Raw genomic sequence first — 19,358 nt, 5'->3', positions numbered from 1 at the left:
ATGGATTTTCTCCGGCTGCTCCGGTTTCCTCCCACACTCCAAAGTGTACATATTTGTAGGCTAGTTGGTTTTGGTAAAATTGTAAATAGTCCCTAGGATAGTGTTAGTGTACGAGGATCATTGGTCGGCAGGGACTCGGAGGGCCAAAGGGCTTGTTTTGTTTCCGCGCTATATCTCAAGAGTAAAAAGTCAACTGCCTGCCCCTCTTCTGGGCTAATGTCTCTGCCCGCGTGCCCCTGGAGAGGGAGCATGCGGTGTTCACGAGGACTTTGGCGGCTTTCCGTGAATGCTGGTCGCCACGGGTGCTCGAGTGTGTCGTGGACAACGGTGACAATGCTGTAATCTGATGGTCGATGTTTGCAAACTGCATAATTAACTGTTTTGATCAGCACAGTACTTTGTAAACTGCAAACTTGAAATAAAAGTTAGTTAAGGAAAAAATAATTCTGTAACAGGATGTTGAGAGATTGAGAAGTAAGAAGTTTACTAACATGATTTAAAAATAACATTAAGAATTAACATGTAGAATTCAAGATGTGGATATAACAAGCAAGAGAGTAGAAATATCCATTCCATGAGTAAAGGAATTGTGTAAAATTATTACCATGGAGGCCACTGAACTGCATAATTGGAGTAAGAGAGATGGTAGGATTAGGAAAAGGAATTGAAGGGTAGGGTTGGAAAACAGGCACAGGAAAAGAAGAGCAATTCTATGGTCTGGTCATAAAATAATTATGTTCTTCATATTTGAGGTATTCTATTAATAGGTTTGTTTACCCGTGGATCTCAATACAATTTTCACAACTAACAAAAAATAGAAAATCAAAAGTGGCAACATGCTGGTATAATAGATTCAGGCACATCTAGGTGTTTGTCTGAACTGCTCTGCTATATAAGCAGAAGGGCTGACCCACATAGCAAATAGGTTAATGCATTCATTAAAATGGCAGAGATAGTAATTTCTGATGAACACGTTAATGATTTAAATTTATTATCCCAGTGCTTTGCAGACCCTGTTTTGTTGAACTAGTGTTGTTAAACAAAATGGTTTGAAAAGGTCACTTGTAGATCAATGGCTTCAGAAAGCTTAATCTTCTAAAGGAACACGTCAGACCAAAACATTCTATTATCCTTAGCACGATGGATTCTAAAGAACTTTCTATTTATTTTTTTACCTGCTCCAATCACTCTCTCTATGCGAATTCTGGAGGGGTCTATTTCTTTCGCAAATTCATGCACTGCTTGAGATGGGTCTTCATAAGTATCTGGATCAATGTATGTCCTTATCCCTGGGACTCTGACTGTAAAGAATTAAAATACAATTTTACATTGGTGAGAATTAAATAAACCTAGCATGACAGAGACATCCTCTATTGATGCACTGGTACATTTTGCTCATGAAGTATCAGCTTTTCACTTAGTATTTTATCACCATACTTCCAGGTATCTCAGAAATTTGAGGTATGTATGCGGTGTAATCGTCTGATGAGAATTTGTGCAAAAAAAGCTTCTTGGTACTCGAGGCTTCTTGTGGAGCTCAGCCAACTTTTTATGAGAATTATCACGGAAACAGCTGTTTGGTGAATGTAAATACACGAACAATAAATAACATACATTCGAATAATTAGCCAGACGGCTTTTTTTGTTTATATTATTAAGCTATTGTGTTCATCGTTCTAGATGCAATAACGGATAGTTAATATATTCACGTGAAGAATATGCGACTACAACAACAGCATTTCAACATTTATATTTCAGACCTATATATATAAAATGAACATTTTTGCAGTTTATTCTGGCGTATACAGAGTACTATGTTCACATAACTATTGTGCTGCTGCAAGTAAGATTTTCAATGCTCTGTTTCAGTTTCTGTTTCGGGACATATGACAATAAAACTCTCTTGTTTTGAGTGAACCATCTGCTCTAGTAATTCCCATGGGGGTTTAGCTTAGTTTAGTTTAGAGATACAGCGTGGAAACAGGCCCTTTGGCTCATTGAGTCCACACCCGTTCACACTAGTTCTTTGTTATCCCAGTTTTCCATCCAACACACCAGGGGCAATTTACAGATGCCAATTAACCTACAAACCTGAATGTCTTCAGAATGTGGGAGGAAACCAGATCACCCAGAGGAAAACCCACGCGATCACAGGGAGAATGTACAAACTCTGCACAGACCACACCCCAGGTTTCTGGGATTGTAAGGCAGCAGCCCTACCGCTGCGCCACTATGCTAGTTCAGGACTAGATTTTACCCTGAGGCGAAAGTTCAAGTTCGAGTTCACATTTCTTGCCACATGCACCCGTTAAGGTACAGTACCATGCAGCCATACAAACAAAAGAAAGAAGCAACAAAAAAACCCAAACAAAAGCAAGGAGAAGCAACATGAGAAACCAAAGGTGTAAGTGCCAAACATGAAACTAAGAGAAAATACATTAAAAAGGCTAAACCTGGCATAGATTCCAGAGGCAGAAAATTAATGGAAGAATGCAAAGGTGGCAAAAGGTGAGATAGAATGGATCTGGATCTTTTTTTTTAAACAGTGACCTCTAATTCTAAACTCTCCCACAACAGTAAACATCCTCGCTGTATCCACCCTGTCAAAACCCCACAGGATCTTATGATCTTATGATTCTGTCCCCTTTCGCTCTTCGAAACATGGCAAGTGCCGCTTCTCCAACCTTTCCTCATAAGACAGTCCAACCATTCCAGGGAATCGAATGAGCAAATATCCTGTGAAATATACTGTTTACAATGCATTGCCATTCTCCTTCAATAACGATCTCACAAATGATCCTTATAACTGAGGCAAAACCATAAGTTCCCTAGCAATAAACAATAAACATTTTGTCAGCTTTGCTAATTACTCAAACTAGTTTGTGCATATTAGTCTTATTTCAATTGTGTACTAGGGTGGCAAAAATATTAAATGCTTTTGTCAGCCTTAACAACAGAATGCTTTGGGGTGCAAACCTGTTGTCAGAGAACCTGAGGGGTAACTTTTTTTACACAGGGTGGTGGGTGCATGGAACAAGCTACCGGAGGAGGTAGTTGAGGCAGGTACTATTCGCAATGTTTAAGAAACATTTGGACTGTTACATGGATAGGATGGGTTTAGAGGGATATGGGATTAGTGTAGATGGGGCACGTTGGTTGGCGTCGGCAAGTTGGGGTGAAGGGCCTGTTTCCACGCTGTATGACTATGAGATGTGCAGGTTTTCTCAGCAGCTTTGTGGCTTGAGTTATTTTCGCCCGATTCCTCCCTACTGCCCTCCACATGATGCCATTTACATGGCAAAATGTTCCTGCTCCAGAACAGGACCACATTGCCACTGCTGAAGCCAGCCTCTTCTGAAGTTTCTACCAAAAGAATTGTACAAGATAAGTTGGTCTCTTTCTTGCAGCAACAGTGGCAGCTTGCTATTCACTGCAAATTTTGGAGTACTGAATTAGGGAAATGTTATTAATCAAAATCAATATTGAAAAATTAACATTCATAAGGAAAATAACAGAACTAAAAATGTCAAAATCCACAGGTCAAGATAGTTTCATCCCAGGATTTTAAATAAAATAATTGAATACATGACAATTTCTCTAACTTGCATCTTCCAGTTCTTGAATTTGTCTAGATTGTTAAACAAAATATTTTGCCACGTTTTGCACAAATCAAAGAGCATTTACTCAACATAACTTACATTAGAGTCATACATCATGGAAGCAGGACCCTTTGGCCCAACTTGTCCATGACGACCCAGATGCCCCATCTAAACTAGTTCCGTTTGCCTGTATTTGGCCATATCCCTCCAAACTGTCCCTAGACAGTCTACTAAGGAGTCAAACTATGATGGCAAAATTGCTGTTCAACAAAGAAACTTGCAAGAAATTTAAGGCTGACTCCTTGGACTGTCAAAACAATTAGTTAACTAAATTTAATGTACTAGTGCTGAAAATAATGAGGTCTTTTATTACTAATTATACAAAATAATGGTGCAGCTGGTAGTGCTGCTTTATCACAGTGCCAGAGACCTGACCTCCGATGCTGTCTGTGTGGAGTTTGCACCGTCTCCCTGTGACCGTATGGGTTTCCTATGGGTGGTCGGGTTTCCTCCCACATCCCAAAGATGTGCGGGCTTGTAGGTTAAATGATCTCTGCAAATTGTCCCTCATGTGTAAGGGGTAAATGAGAAAGTGAGATACGATAGAACCAGTTTGGACTTGGTGGGCCAAAGGGCCTGATTCCACACTGTGTCTCCAAACTAAACTAAAAAGAATCCATTCTTCAGCATCATTAGTTTCAGTTTTTGATCGGATTGCTTTACTACATACTTTAAAGAAATGGGAAAAGAAAACTAGAAGCAACCTAATGAATGCAATATGAATTCATGAACATACAGTACAAAAAAGCTTTCATGCATATTTGTTTTAGATGGAATTGATGGATACCAGTAGTAACTGATTCATTAATACCTTAAAACCTTTCCAGTTTCCAGTACACTTTGGTACAATACCTAATCTACACTGAAGAACTGAATCTATCATAGATAGCTTTTTTGTGAAAACTCCAAGATTTAATCAATTTTTGGGGGATTTTGGAAATTAGGCTAAAGTTTTAGATTGTTTTATTTGGTTTGACAGTTCTCTGCCTGCAAAACTGCATGTATTAAAATGTTCTTTAACTGATCTACCATGCAATGTTTTCCAATTATTTAATTTGATCAAAATCAATACTCTTGGGTCCCGGCCCGCAACGTCACCTATCCATGTTCTCCAGAAATACAACCTGACCCGCTGAGTTACGCCAGCATTTTGTGTCTATCTTTACTATATTTCAATGTTTGCTTTATGCACACTAAACTAGAAGAAAACACGTGCCAAGTAATTTTAACCTGAGAGTATAAAAAAGCAAAAGAAATGCTGAGTTTATGCAAGGGCGGCACAGCGGCAGAGTTGCTGACTTACAGCGCCAGAGACCCAGGTTTGATCCTGACTGTGGGTGGTGTCAGTACAGATTTTGTATGTTCTCCCCGTGACCACGTGGGTTTTCTTCAGGTGCTCTGGTTTCTGTCCACCTTTCAAAAACATGCAGGTTTGTAGGTGAATTGTCTTCTGTAAATTGTCCCTATTGTGTAGGGTAGAACTGGAGTATGGGTGATTGCTGGTCAGTGTAGACTCTGTGGGCTGAAGGTTTGTTTCCACACTGCAACTCTAACCTAAACTAAAGGTCCCTTGGAGAGAGGTGGGTCGGGTTCATCTTTCATGTTTATGGCTCTCTCTACTTCTGCACTCGAACCTGCGGAGCATTTCCAACAATTATTGCTTTTTAGCTACAACCTAAATTTGCCTAAATGTTGCTATCAAAATTGATATTTGCCCATATATGGAATTGTTCCCATTTTTGAAAAACGTATCTGTATTCAGTTGGGTAAACTTGGATCTTTCAAAAGTGGCACAGTGGCGCAGCGGTAGAGTTGCTGCCTTACAGTGCTTTCAGCGCCAGAGACCCGGGTTCGATCCCGACTACGGGTGCGTGTCTGTATGGAGTTTGTACGTTTCCCCCGTGACCATGTGGGTTTGCTCTGAGATCTTCGTCATCCCACACTCCAAAGACGTACAGGTTTGCAGGTTGATTGGGTGTAAATCACGTAAATTATCCGTCGTGTGTGTAGGATAGTGTTAATATGCGGGGATCGCTGGTCGGGCGGACTCGGTGGGCCGAAGGCTCTGTTTCTGCGTTGTATCACTGAACTAAACTAAACTAAATTAAAAGTAGATGAAAATCAAAAAAGAAACCTGCAGATGCGGGACATCTGAAATTAAAGAAGTAAATGCGCAAAATGTTTGGCAGATTGTATCTGTGGAGTGAGAAACTTTTCAGGTTCTGAGGAAGAATCTTTGACCTGAACCGTAACTCTGCCTTGATGAGAGGGTATCAGCTACAAGAAGAGGTTGGATAAACTTGGATTGTTTTCTTTGAAACATCAGAGGTTAAGGGGAGACTTGCTATGTTTATAAAATTATGAGAGACATCGACAGGGTAAACAGTCAGAACCTTTTTCACAGGGTGGAAATGTCCAACATTAGAGGCATGGCTATAGGGTAAATAGGGGGATGTTTAATGCAGTTGTGCAGGCAGGTTTTTTTACTCAAAGATTGGTGGGGGCCTGTAAAGCATTGCCAGGAATGGTGGTAGAGGCAGATGACAGTGGCGTTAAGAGGCTTTTAGATAAACACGTGGAATTGCAGGGAATAGAGGGATATGGATCATGTACTGGAAGTGGTTTTTCATACCACTGGACTCTGACTTCTGTAGCCGAGAGGGTGGGATTGTTGCAGTGTAACAGCTTCTCCACCTTAAACCCATTCACGCACAGGTTTTTGTGCAGCCCTGGACTCGTGAGCCATGTTACAACTCACCAGAATGATGACTGCACAACCCGCCATTGTCGTTACCGACGGGCCACCAACACTGGAAGGTGAGATCAGTTTAAATTGGCATCATGTGGGTGGAAGGACCCTTTCGTGTAGTGTCCTATTCTATGTTCTATATCATTGGACATCTTTTTCTTTGTTTTATTTTAAACCATAGTACATTTTGTAATGCAAGAAATATTTGTTTAGTTAAGAGATCCATATTTTGCAATTTGTTTGTGAAACTGGACCAACACATTTTAAGCCGAGATGAGATTTGGTAATTTCATCAGTCAATACAAAATCAGCAATCTGATGTGCACATTCATGATCATATCTTTCCCTCTTTTCATCAACAATCTAACGTTAATGTTAATATGGAATATCAACAAGGGGTAAAACAGTGGCACAGCTGGTAGAGCCTCTGCCTCACGGTGTCAGAGACCTGGATTCGATCTTGACCTCAAATTTAATTTCAATAAGTTCTTTATAGTTAGTTTTTTACAGGCATGGTGAAAGAAACTGGAAATAGCTGGAGAAATTTAACAGTCAATAGGACAATATTTCATGCTAAATATCATGCATAATAAATCATAAGTAACTAATCATTGAATCACTTTCTAAGAATTAGTACAGGCCTGGAAGTAACATGATCAAAATACCAGTGAATAAACGCTTTGGAATCCAAAAGTCAAAAGTTACCCAAACTTTCCAAGCACTTTCTCTATTAAATACATGGAATCTTGCATGGACCTGCAATGCTGCATGAAGGTGCTGCAATGGTGCAGCTATTGCCAATTCCAGTGGTCGGGTTTCAATCCTAAGTTCCTATGCTGTCTCTGTGGAGTTTGCATGTTCTCCCCTGTGACCTTGTGGGAGAGAGTGGGAGAACTTATTGGAAATCAGTGGGGGAATGGGGTTGATGAGAATGCTCTAAGAGCTGGCATTGACTTGATGGGCTTGATGGTCACAAGGTAATATGAAATATTAGAGGGTACTAGTTATGAGGAGAGATTAGACAGACTTGGATTGTTTTCTCTGGAATGGTAGAGGTTGAGGAGAGACCGGATAGAAGTATTTAAAATGATGTGAGGCATAGATGGGTGCTGGACAGTCAGAACTTCTTTTCCTGGGTGGAAATGTCATGGACTAGTGGGTATTGGTTGAAGGTGAGAGTGGCAAAGTTTAAAGAAGATGTGCAGGGCAATTGTTTTAAACGCAGAGCTGGTGGGTGCCTGGAATGCATTGCAGGGGGTGGTGAAGGAGGCAGATACGATAGTGGTGTTTAAGAGGCTTTTAGATGGGCACGTGGATATGCAAGGAATGGACGGATATGGATCACATGCAGCCAGAGGAGATTAGTTTGACGGCATCATGACCAGCACAGACATTGTAGGCCTAAGGGAATGTTCCTGTGCTGTACTGTACTATGTTCTATGGGAATAATCCTCCAATTATCATTGCATGTAAGTCACGTATTAATGTTTTGAATTTGTACATAGTTTTGGTAGTTGATAAAATATACCTAAACTCAAAATGCGTTATTCAAAGATAGGAAGAGTCCTCAGCATCGGAATTAAATGTCTTGGGAACATTTCATCTGTTGAGCATATCAGCACTTTGTTCAAGGCGCTGTAAGAACAGGTTGGCGGTTTCACTAGAAACATTAGAGGGCACCTTGCTGCCTGACTGAGACTTGGATTGGGAAGCCCAGGTTAATGGGACCAAGGGGTTCGTGTTAGGTTATGGGCAGAGTGGGGTGGGAGATTGCAACCTTCACCTGGTCCACCCCGTTTCGACGAATGCAATCAACCTGGGAGATAGTCAAACAGAAGATCAAACAGAACAAGTTGTCTTACAACTTTAGGCTGTGCGCGCCATACGCAAGAAGAAGATGGGCAGAGTGAGTGTGCATTCATGTAAGGTTGTAGGAAGAGTGTCGAACATCAGTCTGGGCAACAGAGTGAATTGAGCATCATATGACCCAGGATTCAGAGGGATATGGGTCAAATACGGGCAAATGGGACTAGCTTAGATGGATATCTTGGTCAGTAAGGACAAGTTGGGCTGAAGGGCCTATTTTTGTGTTGTATGACTAAATGACCCAGTAAGTTTTGACAGTCACTGTGTCGTGTCCTCTGCAATCATGGAATTAAAATAGATTTGGAAGTTAATTAAGAATGTTGAAATGAAACTGAAAATATTTCAAAAGCAAGACTGCGATGCCATTGTGTCCCAACCCTTGGCCAGGTTCAACTTACTGTGACCGTTTTGGAAATGCGTTCTCCTCTTCTCTTCAGATTTCATTTTTGCTTTAATGTACCAGTGACACCTTAAAAAAATAAGAGAAGGGAAACACTGAAATATATACCAGATCTGTCTTCGAACTTCAAATGATACGTATCGGCTTCAGTGTATTTTTCAAAGCAACTGGGGTATTAAATTAGGCAACGTGTTCGAAATATCTATAGGACAAAAGAATCACAGTTGGACCTGTGAGAAGAAAAAGGGATGGATTGCTTTCTTTGCAAGAGGCTTTTTCAACAGAAACGCTCTAAAGCATACAAAATCTAACATCAGTGACTGATGTTGTTTAATAATGTCTAGCATGCAACACAAGAGGCACTAATGCATAATATAGATTACTCTTAGCAGAGGACATTATCTCGACAAGCAGGCCTTTGTTTATAGTGGATGTGAGTTACAATCACCCAGTTGTGAAGCATCAGTCTAGATAATGGTAATTTAATTACCAATTAATCAGCACTTTGACATCTCAACGTTAATGAGTAATGTAGTTTTATGCAGAGCTTAAAATATCCTCCTCTGAACTTTTGGGTCCATTACAAGTCAGAAGTATCCCATTATTTTTGCATCTGCCATATTATATTATGGGATCCACAGAAAAGTACTGTATAATCAATGGATCATTGGGGAGATAGAGCCAATACAGTTGTGCTCACCAATGTATTCTGGCTCGCTATCAATTATAAACAAAGAACTGAACCAAGGCACTGCTATTGTTTTGAAGAGACAGAAAGTAATCAGTGACTAATTTATGTCGTCCAAAATGGCGCTTAAAACATGGTGACCCTTGTGTACAGACTCAGTGTAAGCTACTATCTTATACTTTTACGATTTTGATTTTGTATGATTTTGCCTAATGTATAGCAGAATTGTCAATGAACTGTATCCGAAACACGAAGTTCACACGTGACAATAAAGTCCCATTAAACCACTGAACCATTGTTCCCTACACATTTTACTGAACCCAAATATTTCATGCAATAATTACATTTGGTCCACAATAATAATTTATTAACACAAATTGGATGACAAGATGGAACCTTCAGGCAATTCAAGCATTTTGAACAAGCTCACTCCAGAGAAGTTTGACAAGCTATGCTTTGAGCTCCTAAATGTGGGTGCAGACTCAAAACTGGTCCAAAAAGGGATCATTTTACTCACCATAGACAAAAGATTACTGATAGTGAAGCAAAAGCTAGCAGAAATGTAGCATGCAACGTGGCAGATCTTCACGTTCCCCAACAGTATAGACATAGAGGCCCGCTAACTACCAGTGCACCATTTCCGTATCCACAATGTGTAAGATATCCATGTTTCAATCATGATATCCTCACTGAAATTCCCCTGCTACTGCAATCTCAACTGCAAATGCAGAACATGGTGAGATCCACATTGCCTATAGAATCATACAGGATGGAAACTAGGCCATCGGCCCAACTTGCCCATGCCGACCAAGATGCTCCATCTAAGATCACAAGATCGTAAGAAATATGAGCAGAATTAGGCCATTCAGCCCATCAAGTCTACTCCGCCATTCAATCATGGCTGATCTATCTCTCCCTCCTAACTCCATTCTCCTGCCTTCTCCCCATAACCTCTGACACCCGTACTAATCAAGAATCCATCTATTTCTGCCTTCAATATATCCACTGACTTTGACTTCTGTGGCAAAGAATTCCACAGATTCACCACCATCTACACTAGTTCCACCTGTCTGCAGTAGCCCGTATCCTTCTAAACCTTTCTTTTCCATGTACCTGTCCAAATGCCTTTTAAATGTTGCCCCAGTACCTGCCTCAACTACCTCCTCCGGCAGGTTGTTCCATATATCCACCACTCTGTGTGTGAAACAGTTGTCCCACAAGTTCCAATTAAATCTTTCCCCCCTCACTTTACACCTATATCCTCTGGTTCTTGAATCATCTTCCCTGGGTAAAAGACTATGCATTTACTTTATCTATTCCCCTCATGATCTTATACAACTTTATATGATCACCCCTCATCCTCCTGCGCTACAAGAAATAGTCCTAGTCTGCCCAACCTCTCCCTATAGCTCAGGCCTTCGAGTCCTTGCACATCTTCTCTGCACCCTTTGCAGCTTAACAACATCTTTCCTATAGTAGGGTGGCCTAATCCCCAAATAGTTGGTGTTATTGCAACATTTAAGAAACATTTTGACAGGTACATGGACAGGACAGATTTAGAGGGGTATGGGCCAAGCGCAGGTAGATGGGACTAGTGTAGATGGGGCATGTTGGCTGGCATGGGCAAGTTGGGCCGAAGGGCCCGTTTTCACACTTTATGAGTTGGCAAAGCAAATTAATCTTCCTGCAACTGACGTCTTCTTCTTGGCTGGAGTTGTACAGCCTTGCGGCAGCTTCCATCATACTAATTTGCTTTTACAAGCAATACCTCTGATATGGGGTCACAAGAAGTCCTGGATAACTTTGTTGAGTAGACCAGTTCCTTCTGTTATGCACAGCTAAACAGGCACAGAGATGGAAATGGTTTATCGTTACACGTGATATCATCTGAACAAACCAGTCCTCCCAGGGGATGCTAGGAATAGAAATTGTATCGTTTTTTTGAATAACATTGATAATAAAGGCCAAAGTCAAAGATAACAAAAGGACGAGATTCTGAGTATTCCTTTAACATTTTTGCCATTAATGTTGAACATCGGAGTCTTCAGGGACTGCCAAAGACAGTTAGGTAGTTCCCTACAGAAAGGAAAACAAAACAGACAGCTTTTTTTTTCAATTCTTTTTATGAAACACCAGCTATTGTCTGACTACGAATGAACGGCAACAGGGGACCGGAAACAAATTGCTTATTTCCCTCAAGAATGACACAAGGAATCCAGAAAGGAGCAACAAACAGAGGAAGGAAATGCAAGCGGTGCACAGCGCAGTACTTCCACCAATTAAAATTTAAATGATGCCATGTCAGGAGATGGCTAAAGAAAGCAAAATAAAAGAAACCAACTTTCTGCCGTGGTGAAAAAAGGGGCTTTTAACAGTAAACTAATCTTGACATCATGAAACATGGGCCTTAATCATTTTGTTTCTCACTGAGTCAACCTTAGTTAATTTGTTTTTACAACAAGGAAATTTCTGTCCCATTTCTGGTTGTTTATTATTACCTCCCATTCTTTTCTGATGTTATACTTGGATATACATCCAGCTCTCCATCGCTTATTCCATGGGTAACTGAGTCCATTACCCGGGAAAGGACAGCGCATCCAAGCCAGATGTGGGTGTTTCTCTCCAAATTCTATCCTCCCCTCCTCCAACATTCCTTCCTCTGGCTTCACAATTTACAACTCGTCAATCCTAGACTCGGGGCTTTGTTCCAACCATTTGCCTATCAACCACCCCTCTCCTCACCTGTGACTATCTATTTCCTGCCATGCTTTATCGTGCTTCTCCTCTCTCCCAGCATTCCTCTCCCGCCCCTACAATCAGTCTGAAGAAGGGTCGCAACCTGAAACGTCATCTATTCACGTTCTCCAGAGATGATCCCTCACCCTCTGAGTTACACCAGCAACTTGTGTCCTTTTGTGTAAACCAGCATTTGCTCTTCCTTGTTTCAATACTCTGCATCTGAAGGTGACTGTTTGCAGAAGAATTATTATCCTGGGATCATTCTTCCTTCAAAAGGCAAGGGGAACTGAGCCCAAAGATAAACTCTCTGCTCCTGTTATACATGAGATTGCCATGTTCTTTAGTTTTGTATAGCATAGAGATACAGCGTGAAAAGAGTCCCTTCAGCCCACCAACTCCACATTGCACTAGCGAACCCCACACTATCCTAAACACAATACGGCCAATTTTACATTTATACCAAGCTAATTAACCTACAAACCTGTATGTCTTTGGAGTGTGGAAGGAAACCAAACGTCTTTGAGAAAACCCACGCGATCACAGGGAGAACATATAAACTCGGTAGAGACAGCACCCGTAGTTGGGATCGAACCAGTCGATGCAATCCACCAGTATGGTTGGGAAACATCTTCATCCAAGACCGCGATAAATTGCAGTGTTGTGGTTGAAGCCCAGACCATCACTCAAACCAACCTTCCTTCCACTGACTCCATTCACACTTCATGCTGCCTCAGCAAGGCCACCAGCATTATAAAGCACCAGTCTCACCCCGGTCACTCCCTCTTCTCCCCTCTCACATCCCGCCAGAGGTACAGAAGTGTTAAAACACATAGTTCCAGATTCAGGGACAGTTTCTTCCCAGCTGTTCTCAGGCAACTGAACCATCCCACCAGTTGGCAGTAGTCCTGACCCACCATCTAACTCATCTTTAAGATCATCAAACTATCTTTAATCGGACTTTCCTGGACCTTATCTTACAATAAACGTTATTCCCTTGATCCAGTATCTGTACACTGTGGACGGCTTGATTGCAATCATGTGTAGTCTTTTCACTGACCCTATAGCACGCAACAAAAAAACGCTTCTCACTGCACCTCGGTACACGTGACAATAATGAACTAAATTAAACTAAAGCTATGGACTTCACCCACAAATTTTCAGGTTTGTAAGTTTACTGTAGAGGCTATCCAATTTCCCACCAAATTGTTTCTAGCAGTAGAGCTGCTGCCTTACAGCACCAGAGGCCAGGGTTCGATCCTAACTATGGGTGCTATCTGTATGGAGTTTGTACGTTTTCCCTGCGACCGAGTGGGTTTTCTCTGGGTGTTCTGGCTTCAAGACATTTGTACGTTAATTGGCTTCGGTAAAAATTGTAAATTGCCCCTGGTGTGCAGGGTAGTGTTAGCGTGTGGGGCGATCGCTGGTCGGCGCGGTCTCAGTGGTCCAAAGGATCTGTTCCCACTCTGTATCTCTGAAGTCTAAAGGAGTCCAGTCAACATCGAGACCTCCCAAATAGACAGTGGCCAATGTCCAGCTGACAGCCATCTCTTGTGGTATCACTAAGGTCAAAACAGACTGCTTAGGGAATTATAACCACAAACTTATATCCTATATCCTATCCGTCATTGGTGAAAGCAATCACATTGAATACCTTTAAATCACCTGCGGGTGACAGATTCAATCATGCACTTATAAATATTACACATTGGCAGTGCATTTTCATATGAAAAATCAGAATTCAAATGGAAAATTTCCAACCATATCGGCATCCTTATTTTCACATATGCATAATAAAAATATGCCATAAGAAATACAATCTCTGATAATTAAATATTAATATAGTTTAAAATGTATTAATCTTCTGAAGTTCTTTCAGTTCGGGAAATGTTACGTTAGTTTAGAAAATTGTGCGGGAAGTTTCTGAAGGGTGAGAGGGGAAAACCAGGGACTGAGGGCCCAGTTAGCCCTGGCGTCTGTTCTTGGCAAATGACTTCAGTCTGCAATTAGGATGGAGCGAATGAACATCTTGAATATTACCTTGAAGAACAACTCCTCATATTCCAGAAACAAGGAACTGCAGATGCTGGTTTACAAAAAGAAGACACAAAGTGCTGCAGAAGGTAGAGGTAGAGAAAGGAAGGAGATGTGGAAATAAGAGGCTGGAGATGTGGAATATTACACGTAAGGAAGGTGATACGTGGAAGCAGATAAGGGAGAGATGATGGATTTGGGAGAGGGTAAGGTGTATTGTGTGGATGGGGAGCAAAAGCATTGCAGGGGGAGGGGGATCAAGGAGAGAGAAAGAAGTGCTGGGTGTGAGGTTGGATAATTCAATGTTTATACTATTGGATTGTGCACCAGCCAGGCAGAATATGAAGGGATGGAACGTGGTGACATTTCGGGTCGTGACCCTTCTTGTGATTGGTCGGAAGAAGGGTCCTGACACAAAATGTCGGCCATCCATATTCTCTAGAGTTGCTGCCTGACAGATGCCAATTATCCTATGAACCCACATGTCTTTGGGATGTGGGAGGAAACTAGAGCACCCGGAGGAAACCTAAGCTGCCACAGGGAGAAAGTGCAAACTCCACACAGACAGCAGCTGAGGTCAGGATCAGATCCGGGTCTCAGACACTGTGAGGCTTAGGTTGTTGTCATGTGTGGAGGTAGAGTGAAAAGCTTTGTTTAGTATGCTGTCCAAACTGATCAAGATAATACTGAAGGTAGACAAAATTGTGGAGAAACTCAGCTGGTGAGGCAGCATCTATGGAGCGAAGGAAATAGGCAACGTTTTGGGTCGAAACCCTTCTTTAGACTTCTGAAGAAGGGTTTTGACCCGAAACATTGCCTATTTCCTTTGCTCTATATATGCTGTCTCAACCGTTGAGTTTCTCCAGCATTTTTGTCTACCTTCGATTTTCAAGCATCTGCAGTTCCTTCTTAAACAAGGTAATACTGAACGTGAACACAATTAAGTCAAATTCAAGTGCAATTAAGTGACAGAACTCCAGTATTAGGACGCACAAAATATTCTTTACCTGCCAGTGATGAGGAAGAAGAGGGTCAGGATAACAAGGAGAGTGAAGCCTCCAACTGCAGCGGTTGCTATGACCAAGACTTGCCCCTGTTCTGTGGCAATATCAGATGCTGGAATCGAAATGGGAAAAAAGAGTAATGAAAACTGCGACAAAACACACCGATATACAAATGCAGGATGGAAGAAATAGTTACGTGCCATTGACGGCTTAGCAGCCAATCACAGGGACAATATCACGAACAACATATCAGGAAGCAGAAAACATAGTTTGTTAATATTTTAACATCATACCGAAAGCTAAATAAGCTTTTTCACATGTTGTAGTACTTAAAAAAGCAAGAACCACATAAATAAAATATTTACATTTAGTATTAAATATTAACATAAATTTGAAGCATTTATCTCAGGGAATTACGAGACATTAAATTAGTTATTTTAAACCCCAATGGTTTGGTATACAATAATTGCAGCTTAATTAGCCATTGAAAATTCAGTATGGCTTTAAACTATTTAGCACAAGATTTATAAACAGCTTACATGTTTTGCCAATGCAAGCAATTTCTCTTGATGGACTTTGAAAAGATTGCATGCAGTGCACCCTGTGGAGGAATGCGGAATCACTCACTGACAGCAGTGATGCTGCACGACGCATTAAATCCTTAGATTGCTCATCATTTTATAGAACAATGACGAGGAATGCCATAGGTTTTACTGTCACTACGATTGCAAAGAACAGGCCAATAAAATACTGACTGCTTCAAGTAAAGACTCTAAGAATATTGAATACCAAAAGACAAAAACATGCCTAATCTCTAAAATTGTGAGAGCAAAGATTTGTTGGTATTCACAGGGGCCTTCAGATGAGACCATAATGATTTACAGAAGATAGAGTTATAGGCTAAATACAGATTATCGGGTGCAGAACAAGTTTATTAGAATGCTGCCTGGATTAGAGGGTGTTAGCTACAAGGAGAAGTTGGATAAACTTGGATTGTTCTCTCTGGAGACTCGATGAAGTAGTTAGCATTATGAGAGGCATAGTCAGAATCTTTATCCCAGCATGGAAATGTGAAAGACTGGAGTGCTCAGCTTTAAGGGTCAAAGTCTAAAGGTGATGTGCCTGGAATCCGCTGCCGAGCATGGTGGTGGAGGCAGATACAATAGGGGCATTTATGCAGGGAATAGAGGGATATGGATCACATGCAGGCAAAGGAGGTTAGTTTAACTTGCCGTCCTGTTCATCAGGAGGATTTGGGCCGAAGGGCCTCATTCCATGCCGAATCCCTAAACTAAACTAAGCTAAACTTTAACCTACACGTAAACATTACACTCTATCATTTAATTCACGTTTGTATCCGCCCAACTTTTCCCAAGCAGTCATATTTAAGTCATGGTGGTTTTGAGATAGCATTTCTTTTACTTCATGGGGTGTGAGGATCTCAGACAAAGCCAGCTACTCTCCTTACAGCTAATCCCTTCTAATTAGCCATTAGCAAGGAGAGACGGGCCACCACTTTGAATCACTACAGTTCTTCTGGCGAAGATACTCTCACAATCTTGTAGAAAAAGGAATTATAGGAATTGGACGACGAAGGAATGGTGCAGGTAATGAGCTGTTGAAGGAACGTAATGAGTCAGGGGGCATCTGTGGATGTAGTGGGATGGTGAACATTCAGTTTGAGACCCCGCATCAGGACTGCTCCAGGTTCCAGTGCCTACAGTCTCTTGTGTCCCTGATGAAGGAACGGACGTATATTTCCAAGGAATGTAGCGTTAGAACTGCTGCCTTCCAGCACCAAAGACCCAGGTTTGATCCTGACCATGGATACTGTCTGTACTGTGTTTGTACGTTCTCCCTGTGACTACGTGAGTTTTCGGCAGGTGTCATAGATTCATACAGCGTGGAACTTGCCCACATCTACCAACATGCCCCATCTACACTAGTTCTACCTGCCTGCCATTGGCCCATATCCCTCTAAACCTGTCTTATCCATATACGTGTCTAAATTTTCTTAAATGTACTGCCTCAACTACCTCCTCCGGCAGCTGGTTGGACACACCCACCACCCTTTGTGTGAAAAAGTCACCCCTCAAATTCTTACTAAATCTTCTCCCCTCACATTAAACCTATCCGGGAGCTCCGGTTTGTAGGTTAATTGGCTTTGGTAAAAATTGTAAATGATCCCTAATGGGTAGGATAGTGCTAGTGTGCAGGGTGATTCTATGCTGTTCTATGTTCTATAGACATGTGTGTATCTCCTTAGTGTGTGTACGCACAGAAACACATGATTTTGCCGTGCATGAATACTCATTTTTGGAGGAATTGCATGCATACATGTTCTAGGTACCTGGCACATGAATTTATCTACATTAATTATGATGTGATTATTTCAATTAGGTTAAATGATGAACCATGTCAGGAAATAATAGTGTACATAAATTATAATTGTAAATTCTAATATTAATTAACTTCACTTTTGAACTGCTAATTTGTTCCAGTTTCAATAATATTAAGTAATATGCATTTTCTTTCGCTCTGAAAGCCCATTTATCAGCCCTAGGTTAAGACACAACATTGACTCCAATGGCACACAATGGATCATATAAATACATAACATAATGGTAAATGTCTGTAACGACAGCAACAGCTGAACCCGGGCGTAAACACTGCATATACAATTGGATCCAGATAAGGACACTTATATTAACATGAGCTGTTGTTTTAATTTTATATATAAATATGCTCGAACAACCACTGAAAAATTAAGATTGTTAATGAAAGTAGTACATGTTATGCTCGTTTTCAGAGTGGGAAATGTGGATGTAGATGATTCATTCTGGGTTCATTTTCCATGTGACAGCTCCCTCCCCATTGATGAGGGTAATTTTTCAGGCTTTCCCGTCAGCCTTTTAACACAGGTGTCAGGGCCTTTACGGATTTATAGTTTGGAGATACAGCATTGAAACAGGCCCTTTGGTCCACCGACTTCACACGGGTTCCATGTTATCCCATTTTCACATCCACTCCCCACATACCAGGACCAATTTACAGAGGCCTACAAAATCAACATACAAAACTGTACATCTTTGGGATGTGGAAAGAAATGGAGCACTGGTGAAAACCCACGCGTTCTCGGGGAGAATGTGCAGACTCCACACAGACAGCACGCAAGGTCAGGATTTAATCCAGGATTGTGGCGCTGATGTGTTGCCCATTATGTGTTGGATAGTAATAGCCTTCTTACTTTTAATAAGGGCCGGTCACATGCAAGTGCCCCTCCTGGCAACACAGTGGGCATCACAGTGGCCTTGTTAATAGAGCTGCTGCCACACAGCACCTGGCCAAATGTCACCTATCCATGCTCCCTAGTGATGCTGCTTGACCCCCAGAATTACTCCAGCACTTTGGGTGTTTTTTTTGTAAATCAGCAGCTGCATTTCCTTGTCTCCTATATATGATTGAACAAGATTCCATAACATCGACAAAGAAATCTAATAGCCGTGGTCCTCCATTTTGTGAATCTTAAAATGTGTTAATGATTGGGTTGGAAGTAATTTTTTATGATCATCGAATTGCATGATGACTGACCTGGTATCAAAGTACAACCTGGGGAGTTAATAACATCAGTTTGCAATTTTTTTATGGATTAATAAAGGTATGTAAAATGTTTAAACCAGCACCTAAACTACAGCAACAAAGCCAATTACCGTGGACTGAATTTAATTAATTTTATCCAATCTGCAATTACTGAATTATAATTGCAGACATACTAAAATTTTGTGGTCATATTTGATTAAGCTTTAATGGTAGTTAGTCTGTGGAAAGTCATGATACTGTTTAATCAGTGTACTGACTATTGCACTTGCATCACATGCATTGAGCCGGTAAACTATGCTATTTCGCTTTAAATTGTAGTGGCTTGTTGATGTGTCCAGATACTGAATGGATACAGGTGTAACATTTATATGGTACACATCATTGATTCAGATTCAGATTCAGATTCAATTTTAATTGTCATTGTCAGTGTACAGTACAGAGACAACGAAATGCATTGAAACACAAGTATGTGTATCATACAAATGTTACACCTCTATCCATTCAGCACAAGAGCAACACTTAATCTGAATGCATAATTTCTCTGGGATCTCATGGATCAGAGCTTTGAATCATTAGAAAGAGTGTAGAGAAGGTTTACCAGAATGTTACCTGGATTAGGAGG

At 41.1% G+C, this 19,358-nt stretch overlaps 1 protein-coding gene across 1 annotated transcript in view; it reads right to left on the bottom strand.

Moving 5' to 3' along the window:
- epha6 (eph receptor A6) overlaps positions 1-19,358 on the bottom strand; it is a 486,126-nt gene that overhangs the window by 38,810 nt on the left and 427,958 nt on the right. The window contains exons 8-10 of the mRNA XM_055644571.1: positions 15,140-15,248; positions 8,673-8,743; positions 1,176-1,301 (exon numbers count right to left, since the gene is read on the bottom strand). Coding sequence (XP_055500546.1) covers positions 1,176-1,301; positions 8,673-8,743; positions 15,140-15,248 — 306 coding nt within the window. The remainder of the gene's footprint in view (positions 1-1,175; positions 1,302-8,672; positions 8,744-15,139; positions 15,249-19,358) is intronic.

Source organism: Leucoraja erinacea, chromosome 13 (assembly GCF_028641065.1).
Source record: "Leucoraja erinacea ecotype New England chromosome 13, Leri_hhj_1, whole genome shotgun sequence".
Lineage (NCBI taxonomy): Eukaryota > Metazoa > Chordata > Chondrichthyes > Rajiformes > Rajidae > Leucoraja > Leucoraja erinaceus.
Note: the sequence above shows the minus strand (reverse complement) of the source record. Positions and strands in the feature narration are given on the sequence as shown.